General features: G+C 43.9%; 2 protein-coding genes across 5 annotated transcripts in view; both read right to left on the bottom strand.

Annotated features, from left to right (window-relative positions):
• Positions 1–14,826, bottom strand: part of DNAI3 (dynein axonemal intermediate chain 3) — a 75,324-nt gene that overhangs the window by 54,064 nt on the left and 6,434 nt on the right. For all 4 annotated transcript variants that reach the window (XM_045292208.1, XM_045292209.1, XM_045292207.1 and 1 more), the window contains exons 2-5: positions 13,804–13,893; positions 13,384–13,422; positions 3,865–4,046; positions 1,006–1,110 (exon numbers count right to left, since the gene is read on the bottom strand). In XM_045292208.1, the coding sequence (XP_045148143.1) occupies positions 1,006–1,110; positions 3,865–4,046; positions 13,384–13,422; positions 13,804–13,879 (402 nt within the window). In that variant the 5' untranslated portion in view covers positions 13,880–13,893. The remainder of the gene's footprint in view (positions 1–1,005; positions 1,111–3,864; positions 4,047–13,383; positions 13,423–13,803; positions 13,894–14,826) is intronic.
• Positions 14–461, bottom strand: LOC105978317 (60S ribosomal protein L36-like). Its single transcript, XM_045292213.1, has one exon. It carries the CDS (start codon positions 329–331, stop codon positions 14–16), a length of 318 nt encoding a protein of 105 aa, XP_045148148.1. The 5' UTR covers positions 332–461.

Consider the following 14,826-nt stretch of genomic DNA (forward strand, 5'->3'; position numbering starts at 1 on the left):
GACGACATGGCACTCAGTCCTTCTTGGCAGCGGCCTTCCTCATGGTGGCCAGCACGCTGCTCGGCTCCTCTCTCTTCCTCTTGGCCCAGATGTGTGTGCCCACCCACTTCTTGATGAACTTAAGTGCCCGCTTGTCCTTGGAGACCTTGAGCAGCCCCATGGCCCTTCGCTCATAGGATGCGAAACCACATGTTTCCCAGATCCTGGCCTGCACGAACTTGGTGTGCTTGGGGAGGCACCCATGGCGGCGGCTGGGCCTCGGCTTGCTCACGTTCTTGGTCACCTGGTGGCCCTGGTCGAGGCCCACGGCCATAGGGCAGCGCACAGCCATGGCGGCTACTCTTCGATGGCTGCCGCAGCGGAAGGCCAAATATATTTTTTAAATTTTAACACTTTTCCCTTTCCCCCCTTCTTTATTGGATGATCAAACGTCTCTGTTTTCTTCAAACAGTTTGACCAAATCTTGACTAGGAAGGTAATGTATCTCCCTACAAGGCTGCAAGATAGGAAGGTGAGTCTCAAAAACCCCGTGCCCTGTCATGACCACCTTGAATGCAATTCCTAAGTGGTGAACGTTGTGCCTTTCCTTGGAAACCACCAGTCTGCCCATCTTTCACACCTTCCTCGCCCTCACCTGCCCACTGGCTGAGCCATTCTTTCAATGTTTCCTTTTAAGTAATCACAGAAAACTTCGATGGAACACCTAGTTTTGTGCCAGGCATTAGGTCAAGGGTCTTTACTTGTATTGGTCCACTTACTGCTCCAGGATAGGGTCACTATTTCCTATCTCACTGGATCAATAACTGGCAAAGAATAAAGTATCTGCTGCATTGGGGTAACTGGCTTAATTCACCCCACCTTTGTGGTTCACCTACTCTAGGGACCAGGACCCAACCTGGGTGCTGGGATACAGAGGTAACTAACAATGATCAGGACAACTGGCAGAGGCCCCGACACCTTCCTTTTCAGAATCAACACATTGCAAGGATGTGTGGGTATCCTTACATTTAAATAGTTCTCCTTGCCTTCTTCAGTTCCGATGAGATAAAAGTTAAGTCCATATTTGAAGTCTTTGTCACAAACAAGCAGAAGCTCATCGCCAGGATATTCCTATAGAAATAGAACAAAAAGAGAAGGTTAATACTCAAAGGACAATCTGTTTTTCAGGCACTGTCACACAGAATTGTTATTTTTCTAGTAAATCAATCATGTAATAGAAAAGATAACCATACTGCCAATATGTGGTTGGCATTATTGTGGTCTTAGCTTCTGTCATGTTGGCCCCAACTCAGGGGCCCTCCACATACAGGAGACTAAAGTGCTGCCTCTTTCTTCTGCCATCCCCATGATTAGTTACAGGTCAAACATTTATAATCCATGGGGCTTTCATTGGCTGGCTTTCAGAGTTAAATCGACAGGCTTTCCTTGCTAGACCATCCTAGTCTTGAAGTGCTGTGAAAGTCTGCGCCCCATCATAGCAACACTTAAGCCTCCTCTGACACATGGATCATGCTGTGCGTGAGGTCTGTTGCGACAGGAATTGAACCCCGATGTCGTGCCTGGAAGATGAGAATGCTACCACTGAACCATCACTGACTGCCATTGATTCCATGCTGATCAGAGTGACTGTAAAGGGCAGGATAGATTGACTCCTGTGGGTTTCCGAGACTGTAATTCTTTACAGAAAGTCTCATCTTTCTCCCAAGGAGCAGCTGGTGGTTTTGAACTGCTGACTATGTGGTTAGCAGACCAACCCATAACCACTCTGCCAACAGGGCTCTGAACTTCAGATTACAAAACTATTAACTATAAAGAGTGCTCAAAGCACAATGAGTCCAGGGAAATTTACTGTGCAATTTAATTTCTAAAAGAAAAAAAAAGCATTACCTTTTAAAAACTGTGAAGTCTAATTGACATGTAAGTCACATGTCATACAATTCAATGGTTTAAACATATTAAAAAGAGTTGTGCCATTATCACCACAATCAATTCCATTCTTGTACCCATTATTATTAGCTTCTCATTTCTTGGATTTCATATCAAAACATACACACAGCAAAAAACGTCAACTACAATCACAAAATAAAACATGGGGAAACCTCAATCCAAAAGAAAGCAGAAAATAATAAAAAGTAGAATACATTTAAAATGGGTCAACAAATAATTGGGAGAACAAAAACTAAGGTGTTAAATTTTAACCCAACGGCATCTGCAGTCATCCACTGTCCTGCACTCGCTCCGACAGCGAGGCCATTCATAGTCCTGGCCGCTGCTCAGAGGGGATTCTCTGGAGGCTTAATCCACATGGGAATTCTGCAAATGGATGAAGAAGCACTGCATTTCCTTGGCCTTGTTCTTAAGAGCATGTTGAAGGAAACTCAGGACCAAATGATGGGAATCAATATGAGAAAATAAAGGTGGATTTCTTTCTAGTTAAAACTGGGCACGGATGTGCTTTTCCAGGTGTGGGACAACACAGCTGCTTCCTGGTGAGATTATGTTCTGCACAGAAGGCCATCAAACAGGGCATCAAAGGAGATATGGACAAACTATCATTTACTTAAAGTAATGGGAGGGGTGTGTGTGTCCGACTTAAACTCAATATTCTCCATACTTTTGTTAGTATGGATCCAGATTCAGAAGAGGATGCGGGAGAAGGGCCATCATTGCTGATGTCAGATGGATCTTGGCTCAGAGCAGAGAATACTAGAAAGATGTTTACTTGTTTTTATAGTTTATACAAAGGCACTCAACTCTGTGGACCATAATAAACTGTGGAGAACTTTGAGAAGAATGGGAACTCCAGAACACTTCATTGTGCTCATGAGGAACTTATACAGGGACCAAAAGGTAGTTGTGGGAACGGAACAAGGGCATACTGCATGAGTTAAAATCGGAAAAGGCAAGCATTAGGGCTGTAGCCTCTCAATAGTTCAATCTGTATGCCAGGAAAATCCTCAGAGAAGCTGGCTTATATGAAGAAGAACGTGACATCCGGGTTTCAGGAGGGCTTATTAACAACCCAGGATATGCACATGGCACACTCTTGCTTGCTGAAAGTGAGGACTTTAAGCATTTGCTGATGAAGATCAAGGATTGCAGCCTGCAGTGTGGATTACAATTCAATGTAAAGAAAACTAAATTCAACAGAACTGGATCAGTAGGTAAAAATCATGATAAATGGAGAAAAAGTTGAAGTTGTCAAGGATTTTGTCTTGCTTCGATCCACAATCAATGCTCATGGAAGCAGCAATTAAGAGATCAAACAAAGCATTATACTGGGCAAATCTGCTGTACAAGTCCTCTTGGGAGTATTGAAAAAGAAAGATGTTGCTGGGAGGATTAACTTACGCCTGACCCTAGTCATGGTGTTTTCTGTTGCTTCATATGCACTTGAAAGTTGGACACTGAATACAGAAGACCATCAAAGAATCCATGCATTTGAATTGTGGAGCTGGAGAACAATGTTGAAAGTACCAGGGACTGCTAAAAGAACAAACTTCTCTGTCTTGGAACAAGTATGCCCAGAATGCGCCTAAGAGGCAAGAATGGCAAGACTTAGCCTTACATACTTTGGACATGTAGTCAAGAGAGACCGGTCCCTGGAGAAGGACATGCTTGGTAAAGTGGAGGGGCCGTGAAAACAGAGGAAGGCCCTCAGTGAGATTGATTGACACAGTGGCTGCAATGATGGGCCCTGGGATAGGACCATTGCAAGGACGGTGCAGGAACGTCAGTTTTGTTCTGTTGTGCAGAGGGTCATGAGGGGAACCCGCTGGATGGCACCTACCCATGACAACAACCATCTGAAAAAGGGACCTTTTGAGCTAGAATTGAAAAAATAAAAAGGAAGGTTATATTTACTCGGACAAGTTTTTTGACTGGGTGGAAGTCAGACACAGCAGCTCTGTTTTGCAAATCTTCGAGGATAGCTTCTTTTTTGATGAGCTTATAAGGTTGTTCATCTGTGATGTCCTCATCTATTCGGCAGCTGAATATCTCCTGCGTCTTGGTGGTTAAAACTAAAGGGAAAATTTCAGGATGACCTACAAAAGACAGGGCAGCATTAAATATAACTACGTTAAAACAATTAATAGTTGGAAACATGCAATTGTTTACTTAAAGTAATTATCGTGATAAAAAAATAAAAGACCTTAAAAGTGTTGTTCATATTTTAAAAGTAAATATATTCAAGAGATCAGTGCAAGATGGTGGACCAGGCAGTTTTACTCCCCTTCTACACAAAGTTCCACGGGAGCAAGTGGAACAGATGCGGCGCCAATCCTGGAAAGGGAAGGATAAAGAGGTCGGCGCAACGTGGATTAGAGAACGAGATTGAACAACACCAGCAGACAAGGAGGCAAGGAGCAGTAAACTGCCAACTGGCCTGGCAAAAGGTTGCCATTCTGAATTCCTGCAAGTAGTGCTGCAATTGAGGCAGGAACCAGACAACCTGTCCCATCTGCCCAGGATTGCACTGGTACACACCTCAGTGACAGGTGGTGACTAGAGTGATGCGCTCTACTCTCTTACCCCATACCATTGCTAGTTGACCAGCGCTGCAAGCTGCCTTTTCCTTTTTCTTCTTCCCTTGCCCACAGTTTACTTCTTCTTCTTCTTCTTCCTCTTCCTCTTCTTCTTCTTCTTCTTCTTCTTCCTCCTCCTCCTCCTCCTCCTCCTTCTTTCTCTGTCTCCTCATCAGTTAGGAGGCAGACACCTCCACTGTGCTCATCTTTTCGGAGAAGGCAGATGTGGAAGCCATCGTGAGTACCTGCGGCTCTAGGGGGTGCAGGCAGTGGCCATCCATCGGGGCAAAGACCAGGAGGAGCCGACCAAGGCCATTGGGGTGTTCTGGGAGGGCAAGAAAGATGTTCTCATGGCCACAGATGCTGCCTCCAAGGGGCTGGATTTCCCGGATAGGCAGTACATCATCAGTTATGACGTGCCTGAGGAGACCGAGAACTATGAACTCTCTATTGGCCGCACAGGGCGCTCTGGAAACACTGGCATCGCCACCACCTTCATCAACAAGCCCTGCGATGAGTCCGTGCTGAAAGACCGCACAGCCCTGCTGCTGGAGGCCATGCAGAGGCACCTCCTGTGCTGCTCTGCGGCGACAAGTCCGTGCTGGACATCAGAGGAGAGTGGGCTGTGCCTTCTGTGGGGGCCTTGGCCATCGGATCACTGATCGTCCCAAGCTAGCGGCCATGCAGACCAAGCAGGTTGGCAACATCTGTCTCAAGGACTACCTGGCCCACAGCTCCGTGGGTTTCTGAGGCATCTACAATGAAAGTATTAGTCAAAGACAAGGCTCCAGAAATTGACTCAACGTCAATCAAAATGTTCCAACAAGCAGATGAAACACTGGAAGCACTCAGTTGGAAGACAACTACTTGGCCAACTTACTGGAAGAGATCCATAGTTGTGTCCACCATAGAACCATATCATTGCTATCACAGGCTGCAGCTCGTGCAACACAGGTTGTCGCAGTCCATTGACAGGGAGCGGCTCCCGCATCAGGCAGGAGTCAGAAGATGTGGAACAAGGGGTGGCATTGTTGACATCAGATGGCTCTGGGCTGAGAGCAGAGAACACCAGAGAGATGTTTACTCTCATGTCCTTGACGCTGCCACATGCCAAGGCGTCTGACTGTGAGAGTTAAGTGGCTGTATCCTCGGAGGTGGACAGCCTGTTCCTTCCTCATACTTTGTTCCTGGTCTGGAAGCTCCGCTGAAACCTGTTCACTTTGAGCGACCCTGCTGCTTGAAATACCGGTGACACAGCTCCCAGCCCCACAGCAACAGCCAGCCCCACAGTGTGACACACTGCCAGACACGTGGTGGAGAAGGACTGGCGCGTGTGAATTATGGCGTTGTCAAAGAACGCTGACTAGTCCACGGACTCCAAGAGCAACAAACAAATCTGCGTGGGAAGCAGTCCGGCTGTTTCTCTCCTCTTTCCCCCACAGAGCTTTCCATCCTGTTTGTCCTTTAAACCACCATCAGCTTCTTCAGCTGCTTCTCCCAGTGCGGTCTCAGCTCTGCGTCTGCCGCTAGACCTCTCTCCCAGCTGCATGCTCGCACAGTCCCAGGACCCCCGCCCCTCTCTCCAGCCCTCTGCTCCTGGGTGCCTGCCACCCATCCCCTCCTCCCACTGCTCAGCTCGGCTACGGAGGGAGTCTGTGTGGCCTCTCAAGTAGGAATTTTGAACTTCTTTTCTCACAGAAGCATCTTTCCCCATTGACTCTATGATAATGTCCTAGTAATATTTATGGTAATCTTCAGGCAATTTGGGTATTTTTAAAATGACTTCATGTGTAACTCTAATGATAGGTGGAAATACATTGCAAATCACAATCATTTGGTGTAACAAGCTGGAATACAAGTCATTTATAAAGTAGGTATCACTCCTCTATTTAAAGGCATTTAGCATCATCCTGACTAACAAGTTGTTCGTAAATTAGATACTCTCCTCCTTTAAAAAAAGTCCCTGAAGGTGTCTAACATCATACTTATGAGATGCTCAATGGGCAACTGCTGTTGGGATTCACATATGTGTAATCCTTTCAAATGCAGACTAGAACTCTGTAGTTTTGCCTTTGCATACCACTAGAGGGAACTGTGGGACCTACTACCGGGGCTAGTGCCTCTCTGTGCTGGTGCCTTGGAATTCAGACGGAGGTGTGCACGGAGACCCAAAACTGCCCGCTATCTAAGAAAGTAGGATAGTTCTTTAACTAAGGCATTAGACCTTTAAGGTGTATCATTTTAAAAGTAGCTACAATAACCTGCATATATTAAAGGTGCAATTTGCTAAGTATAAGTATGCATCTGTGACCCACCACCACAATCAAGATAGGAAGCAGCGTCACCATGCCCGGGGGTCTCCATATGCCAACAGTCCTGGTAGCTCTTTCCCACCCATGAGCTGTCATCGACCACTCTTTTTCACTCTGGATTAGTTTCTCTCTCTGAAATTTTTATAAGTGGAATAATTCTGTATAATACACACGGGGCTCTTTTCCAGTCTGGCTGCTACTTTACTCAGCATCATTATTTGAAGATTCATCCATGTGTTATGTTTTATTGCATTTTTACTCCTTTTTATGATTCCTGCTGAATAGTATTCCATTAAAACAAACAAACAAAAAAAATGAATTACGCGAACACTTCTTAAGATTTGGGGCTCTTGTGTTGTAACTAAGAAATCTGCTCCCAATCGAAGTTACCGCGCTTTTCTCCTGTGTTTTCTACAAATGTTTTAGAAATATTCAGTTTTATGTCGAGGTCTGTGGTCTCGCTTGAGTGAACCTTTATGTATAACATCAGCTCTCACGAAAGTTCACCTTTTTTTGGCAAACATTTCCAGGAGCATTTGCTGAACACACTATCCTTTCTTCACTGAATTGCTTTGGAACTTTTTTTTGAAAATCAATCTGACCTATGAGGGGGCTTCAAAACCTTTATGGAAAAATGGAATTGAAAGTGTAATCTTTCCACAAATATTTTGAAGCCTCTTCATGCATTCATAAATCTATTTTAGATGCTCTATTTTATTGCGTTGATGTATGTCTCAATCTTTATGAGATACATGAGAGAGAGAAATAAGCCCTGGTGGCATAGTTGTTACTCATTAGGCTGCTAACCACAAGGCCTGCAGTTCAAAACCACAAGATACTCCACGTAAAGAGTTACAGCCTCAGAAACCCACAGGGGCCACTCTAGGTAGAATGGGTCCTATAGGGTCGCTATGAATTGGAATTTACTTGAAGGCAGTGAGTTTATGTTTATATAATATATAATTTATATTTCACCTATAATTTATTTAATAAAATAATTTATTTATATGTATATAGGATTTATTTGTATATAGGACATACAATTCATATATATTATATATTTATACATACACATTGTGACTGCCACTCTGTAAGAAAAGGAGCACTCGTTACCTATATTAATTTATACAACAGTCTCATAAAGGCTTCACTCTCTCATTTTCCTACATGAAAGCAGAAGCCCAGAGAGCCATTTGTGGTCATAAACTCACTGAGCGGTGGGATTGTGATTTGAAGAAGGTCTAATTCCTGTGATACTTTAATTTGTATTACATATGACTTAGGTAAATTACTTAACATTTAGGCGTCACGGGGTCTCTATCTTTGTAATAGTCACAATAATGCCTACTTTGTGTAGTATGTGGGTTAAAAACTGGGATGCTAACCATAAGATTGGTGGTTCAAATACACCAGTTGCTCTGGAGGAGAAAGATGAGGCTGTCAGCTCCCATCAAGATTGACAGTGTTGGAAACCCAAATAGTCCTAGTCTATTCTCTAAGATCCGCAAGAGTCATGGCAGAGGATTTGGTTGATTCTGCTAGAGAAATGAGAGGAACATGCCGGGCAGCCGCCAGTGCTTCTTAAACATTAGCTACATGGAAAAATCATACTACCCTTTAGCCTTTAGAAGTTTATGAACCTAGTCTGCTTATACTTTGGTTCCTTGGGAAGAGCGTGAATCCTAGTACCCTGCAGTCTAGAGCCAGGATTCTGAATGGCAACCGGTAAAGTGAGGAATCCACACCTACCAAGCAGAGGGCTCTGAGGGATTCTTGTGGGGAGCCCTGTGTAACAGGGTGTTACATAAAAAAACCTACCCGCAAGCCTCCTCACAAATATGAAGCTTGCTTTTTTGTTTCATAAACAAATACAGTCCTATTTTCACTCTATTTCTTTCCCATTAAAACATCTCTATAATAACATTCTCAAGTTTATGGTTCTCCTAGCTGTCCACTTATTCAGTCAACAAATATTCATGGAGCAGCTATTGTGTGAAAAGCATGGTGCTAGTGAGAGGGTATACCATCTAGTAGGCGAAACAGACATTAAACTTATAAAATCCAACCAAACCCACTGCCATCAAGATAATTCCAACTTATAGTCATAGGACTTCTGATGCTTTGCAAGTCATTATGGAAGCAAATAGTCTCATTTTTTTCCTGATCAGTGGCTGATGGGTTTGAACTGCCAGCTTTCTGGTTAACAATCCCATGCTTACCTGGCAGAAACACCAGGGCTTCTTTTAAACAAATTAGGACACTCAAAATATGTAAGTACAAATTATGATGTGTTATGTAGGAGAACAGAATGAGCAAAGAAAATTTAAAAGTTGGAATGATGATGGTTTATTTAGACAAGCCATATGGGGAAAACAATTCATCCATTTACACAATCAACCAATCAAACAATATTTATTGAGTCCTCATTTTGCCTCAAGAATAATTCTAAGCTGTAGGTACAGTGGTGAAGGAAATAGATTTTGCTCTTCCTTACCTCCAACCTGAAGCCTCTGTGTGTGTGTATGTGAGAGAGCAAATTTGAATGTTGTTCGATGTGCCATCCTCACAATTGTTACGTTTGAGCCCATTGTTGCAGCCCCTCTATCAATCCATCTCATTGAGGGTCTTCCTCACTTTCACTGCCCCTCCATTTTGCCAAGCACAATGTCCTTTTCCAGGGACTGATCTATCCAGAAAATAAGTCCAAAGTATGTGTGATGAAATTTTAGCCTTGTAAGTATAGTAAGACACATAAGGTGGTGTGATAGTTAGGTTTAGTGCACCAACCTGGCTAAGAGGAACATGTGGGATTAATCAAGTTGCAGTTTGATTGGAGGGCAAAGAGATAAATGGCTCTGCAAGTCACGCCCACCACCTTCTCTTCTGCTCTCTCGTGGTCAGAGCGTGCTGGAGCATGCCTACTGCTGCTGTAGCTAGTTCTCTGCCTCAACCTGTGAGCTACACTACTTGTGGGCCAGGTCAACCCATGGACCCTGTCACTAGAGCTTGAGGCTAATGGATCCTGTGGACTTGCATTGCTTCCGTTAAATATCCCATCCAGGCTTGCTTCCCTAAACTCCTGAGCTACTGACTGTTGCTGACCAACCACGCTGCTTGCTGCCTGAGGGCAGACTCTGCCTCCGGGCAGACTCTGCCTCCCTTACCCTGGGGAAGTCTCTGGTGTCTGCTTCCTTGACCTTGGACCCAGCAGCCCACATGAGTTGAAGGACTTCCAGTATATTAACTGTTCAATGGAAGTTCGTTGAACTGAGCCCTCTGTACTGCTATGTGGACTAATATATGTGTGTGTGTGTGTGTGTGTGTGTGTGTGTGTGTGTGTGTATATACACACACATTCATAAGTGTACTGGTTTTGTTTCTCTGGAGAACCCTTCCTAACACAGATGGGCTTATAAAAACGTTTTGTTGTTAAAACTAACTGGAGTTTTAGTTTTTCTATATATATATTTTTATTTTTCTATATAATAATTTTTGCTGAAATATTGCACAAAACGTTAGGTAATCCTTTTGGTATTGCCCCCCTGGCCATGTCATCTAATGCATTGCACTGGGTAAATCTGCTGCATAAGTCGTCCTTAAAGTGTTGAAAGGCAAGGGTGTGACTTTAAGTCCTAAGGTGCGAGTGACTTGAGCCGTGCTATTTCAAGCGCCTCACTTGTGTGGGCGCTGAGTAAGGAAGACTGAAGAAGAGTTGATGCGCTCGAATTATGGTGCTGGAAAAGAACATTGAAAGCACCATGGACTGCCCCAAAAGCAAGCCCTGTCTTGGAAGAAGTATAGCCAGAGTGCTCCTTAGAGGCAAGGATGGAGAGATTTTGTTTCATGTACTTTGGACACATCATCACACTTGGTAAAGTAGTGGGGAAGTGAAGAAGAGGAAGATTATCAACATGATGGATTGACATAGTGGCAGCATCGGTGGGTTGAAACAATTGTGAAGACAGCCCAGGACCAGGTAGTGGTTCGTTCTCTTGTACCTGGGGTTGCTGTAAATCAGACCCAATTTAAAGGCACCTAACAACAACAGCATGCTGAAGCTGATGGACTATAAAGGTGTGTGTGTGTGTGTGTGTGTGTGTGTGTGTGTGTGCTGAGTTAGAGGTTAAGGTGCCAGGGGAGAAGGCAGAGACTTGGACTAAGTTTGTAGGGAGTGGAGGGCGGTGATAATAAAGGGGAATGGCACTGAGACATAGTTTAGTGGTGGAATTGAAGGTGTTGGGTGATTTAGATGGTGCTCTGGTGGTGTAGCGCTCAGTTTTGAACTGGACTCCCCAGCTGCTTAGCAGTGGAAAGGTGTGGCGGTCTGCTTCAGTAAAACTCACTGCCTTGGGGTCCATTCTGATTATGGAGGCTCTAGAAGGCAGGAGGAAAGCGTTACAGCCTTGGAAACTTCGTGGGGGCACTCTACTCCTTCCTGCAATGTTGTTATGAGTTTGAATGAACTCAACAGCCGTCAGTCTGGTCGAATCAACGTGATGCCAGCGATCTGGTTTTGGATAAGGTTGCTATGCGTCAGACTGAACTCGACAGCGACGGGTTTGCTTTGCGGGTTTGGGATGGTTTAGATGAAGGGTGAGGAGCAGTCGAGGGAGAGGAAGGAATCAACGGTCACTCCTAGAGTACGCTGTAGAGTGGCCACCGAAGATTTCAGGCCCTAGTCCCTGGGATCTGAAACTGTTCCTGAAAAAGAATAGGGTCTTTATGAAGTAAGTTAAGGATTGTGACAGGAAGATTATCCTGGGTTTTCCGGATGGGCCCTAAATCCAATCACAAGTGTCCTTAATAAGAGATGCAAACGGGGAGGGGCAATGTGACCACGGAGCAGAGATCAGAGTGATTCTGCCACCAATCCGGGCTTACTGGAAGCCAGCAAACACTGGAAGAAGAAAGGGCAGATTCTCCTCTAGAGCCTCTGGGGGGGGTGCGCCCCTGACAATCCCTTGATTTCAGCTGAGACTCATTTCAGACTACTGGCCACCAGAATGCAGAATAAATCTGTGTTCTTTTAAGCCGGGAAGCTAATACAATCCCCAGTTTGTGTGTATTTACCCTGATGGTTAGAGATTATGTCAACTAGACTCCTGGGTAAGGGGAGGGGTGGAGCCCAACCTATCAATTGGGAATAAGAATGTTTAGTCTATTAAAGTAGAAACAACGTAGTTTGGTTATCTAAATTCTTGTTTATTGGCGTAAAAGTCAAGCTCTTTCTGTGAGGCGGTAGAATAAGGGGTGTGATGAAAAGCTCCCTGGCCATTTCATAAACTCTCAGCAGCAGCATTACCGTCTCATTTTCACTAAGATGGGCTTCCCAGGCGGGTTGAGTGGAAGCACCAGACAGAGGGACAGAGGTCATGCTTGTGAGCTGAATTCTTGGATCATCGAAAAGTTGACCACTTCATTGACGGACAAATGGGAAAGAAAACAAACATGTAACACATTTTCAGATTATGGTCCAGCTACATCATGGTATGATACTGAACTTATATGCATGCCTGCTTCTTTTTCCACACGATGTGCAAAAAGTCCATTCATATCTGTTTGATTTATAATTTGCATTTGCCACATTACTGTCTTACCTAAAATGAACTTCCGATGAAAAATTCTAACAACTCCAAAGAATAAAAGGTACCAGAGGTGAGAACAGAGAAGGAAAACCAAGTCAACAGAACATTAAAGTAAAATCTTAGCATGAAGTGCAGACAACCCATATAGCCCATGAGTTAGAACCTGAAAAATACTTTTTCCCCCAAAACCATTTTATTGGGAGCTAATACAGATATCATATCACTTCATAATTCAACCACATCATGCAGTATTGTACAATTGCACTTAAATCGTTTACAAAACATTCTCTTCCTTAAACTCTGACACCAGCTCTCTTTAACCACCCCCACCACTGTCCTCCCCAGAAACCCTGATTATATTTGCTGTCTCTGTAGGTTCATAAAGTAAAAATACTTTTCTAATAAAAGTAGTACCGCAAAGATTGACAACACTCCATAGTCACACAAGGAGAGCCCTGGTGCTGTAGTGGATTACACATTGGACTGCTAACCACAAGGTCAGCAGTTCAAAACCACCAGCTGCTCCACAGGAGAAAGATGAGGCTTTCTACTTCTGTACAGAGTTACAGTCTTGAAAACCCACAGGGGCAGTTCTACCGGACCCGACAGGGGCATGATGAGTCGGAACAGACCCCATGCAGTGAGTTGAGTTGCTGAGCATCACAAAACATCTTTCAATCATCAGATGATGTAGTAGTTAAAGATCTTGGCTCCCAACAAAGAGGTCAGTGGTGCAAAGCCAGCAGTACTTTCACGGAAGAAAGATATAGCAGGCTCCTTCCAGACTATGGCTGACTTGGAAAACCGAGGGGGGCACTTTTCTTCGGTTCAGTAGGGTCACTATGCATTGGAATCTACAGCAATGGGTCTTGGTCTAGGGCTATTTCTTAAATTGTAGTATTCTTGCTTCTTTGCTTCCTATTAAAATATTATAAAACTGGGGATGAAAATTTCACTTACCCATGCTCTCCATAGATGGAGCTACCTCTTCTTCATTATCTAGGATATAAGTTAATTTACATTTTAGAATCAAATATATATCTCATCTTCTTGCAATCTTTTACCAATTCTCAAACATATGTGAAAATGTACTATTTATTAATAATGAGAAAATCCGAATACTTGTTTATCTCATAGAATGATCTCTTATCAATATATTTTCTATGATAGTCATCGCATGCCATTTAATTGATACTGTTATGGAACAGAATAGAGAAAAAAATAATCTCCTATACCTAATTCAGCATGAGTTTTAATTTATTACAGCAAACATATTACATTTTACTTGATATGTAAATCAAAATCATTCTGGCTGCTAATATACGTAGAAATGTTATGTCCATTTAGAAAATCCATTAAATTAAAAACCAGGTATCATACCAGGCAGTATTTTTCTCTTTTTGCCACGTGCTTTCTTTTTTGGGTTACTCTTCCGTCGCTCAGATTTTGACGCCATGACTCAGACGTGGGCTGCGTAAGGAAATGAGCTCCTTAGTTCCGGTTTACAATATCAAATATTTAGCATTATATTTAGTAAACATAAGAATAATTCTAAGTTTTAGTTTGGGTTAAACTGACATGCATCTTCAGAGGATGCAGATGCTACAGCCAGGGTTTTGTTGAAATGAGCCTCTTGTTGAGAAAGTCACGCTGTTCCAGCAATGCCACTCAGCAGTTTGGTGGCCTGTCAGAACTTGGGCCCTGCCACGGAAACTTGGCAGAAAACACTGGGCTCCTTGCCCCCTCAAATGACCTCTACCCAGGGAGCTACGCTCTGCACTGCTGTGTCTGGATATCCCCCAGGCCTGGGCCCACTGGGAGAAACAGGTCCCCAATGTGCCAGGGACCACTTTCTTCCCATCGAGTCTGACTCTGGCGACCCCACGTGTGCCAGAGCCATGCCGCACGGTTTCCAATGCCTCGTTTTTTTGGAAGGGCATATCCAGGCCTTTGTATTCTAAGGTGCCTCTGGGTGGAATTGAACCCCCAACAGTGCATTTAACAGCTGAGTGTGTTAACTGTTCCACCTGGGTAGTACCCCAGAGTATGACTAGATATACTTTTTAAATGAACGTCATTGAAATAGTACTTGAGTTCTAGGGTGTATGTGAAAGAGCTGTTAAAGTTCATGGGAAAACCCTACTATCTTTTAATCCCCCCTTTCCATGAACTTTTTGAAGTCCCTTCGTGTCTGTAACAACTGTGGTCTGTTTGTGTGGGAGGATATTGCCTCAAAAATCTCGATGGAATGGCTCAGAGCTTTGCACAGGACATAACTCAGACAAGTCATTCTGACATCCCTCCTTGCAGTCTTTTCAAGGCCCGCCTTTGCCCGTCCTTATGAAAGGACTCGGTATGGGGTTTCAGGAAGCTGACTGGCAGGGTTTGAAAACAGGCTGTATC

The sequence above is a fragment of the Echinops telfairi genome, unplaced genomic scaffold (genome assembly GCF_000313985.2).
Source record: "Echinops telfairi isolate 266 unplaced genomic scaffold, ASM31398v2 ScPeMD7_443;HRSCAF=831, whole genome shotgun sequence".
NCBI classification, from domain to species: Eukaryota; Metazoa; Chordata; class Mammalia; order Afrosoricida; family Tenrecidae; genus Echinops; species Echinops telfairi.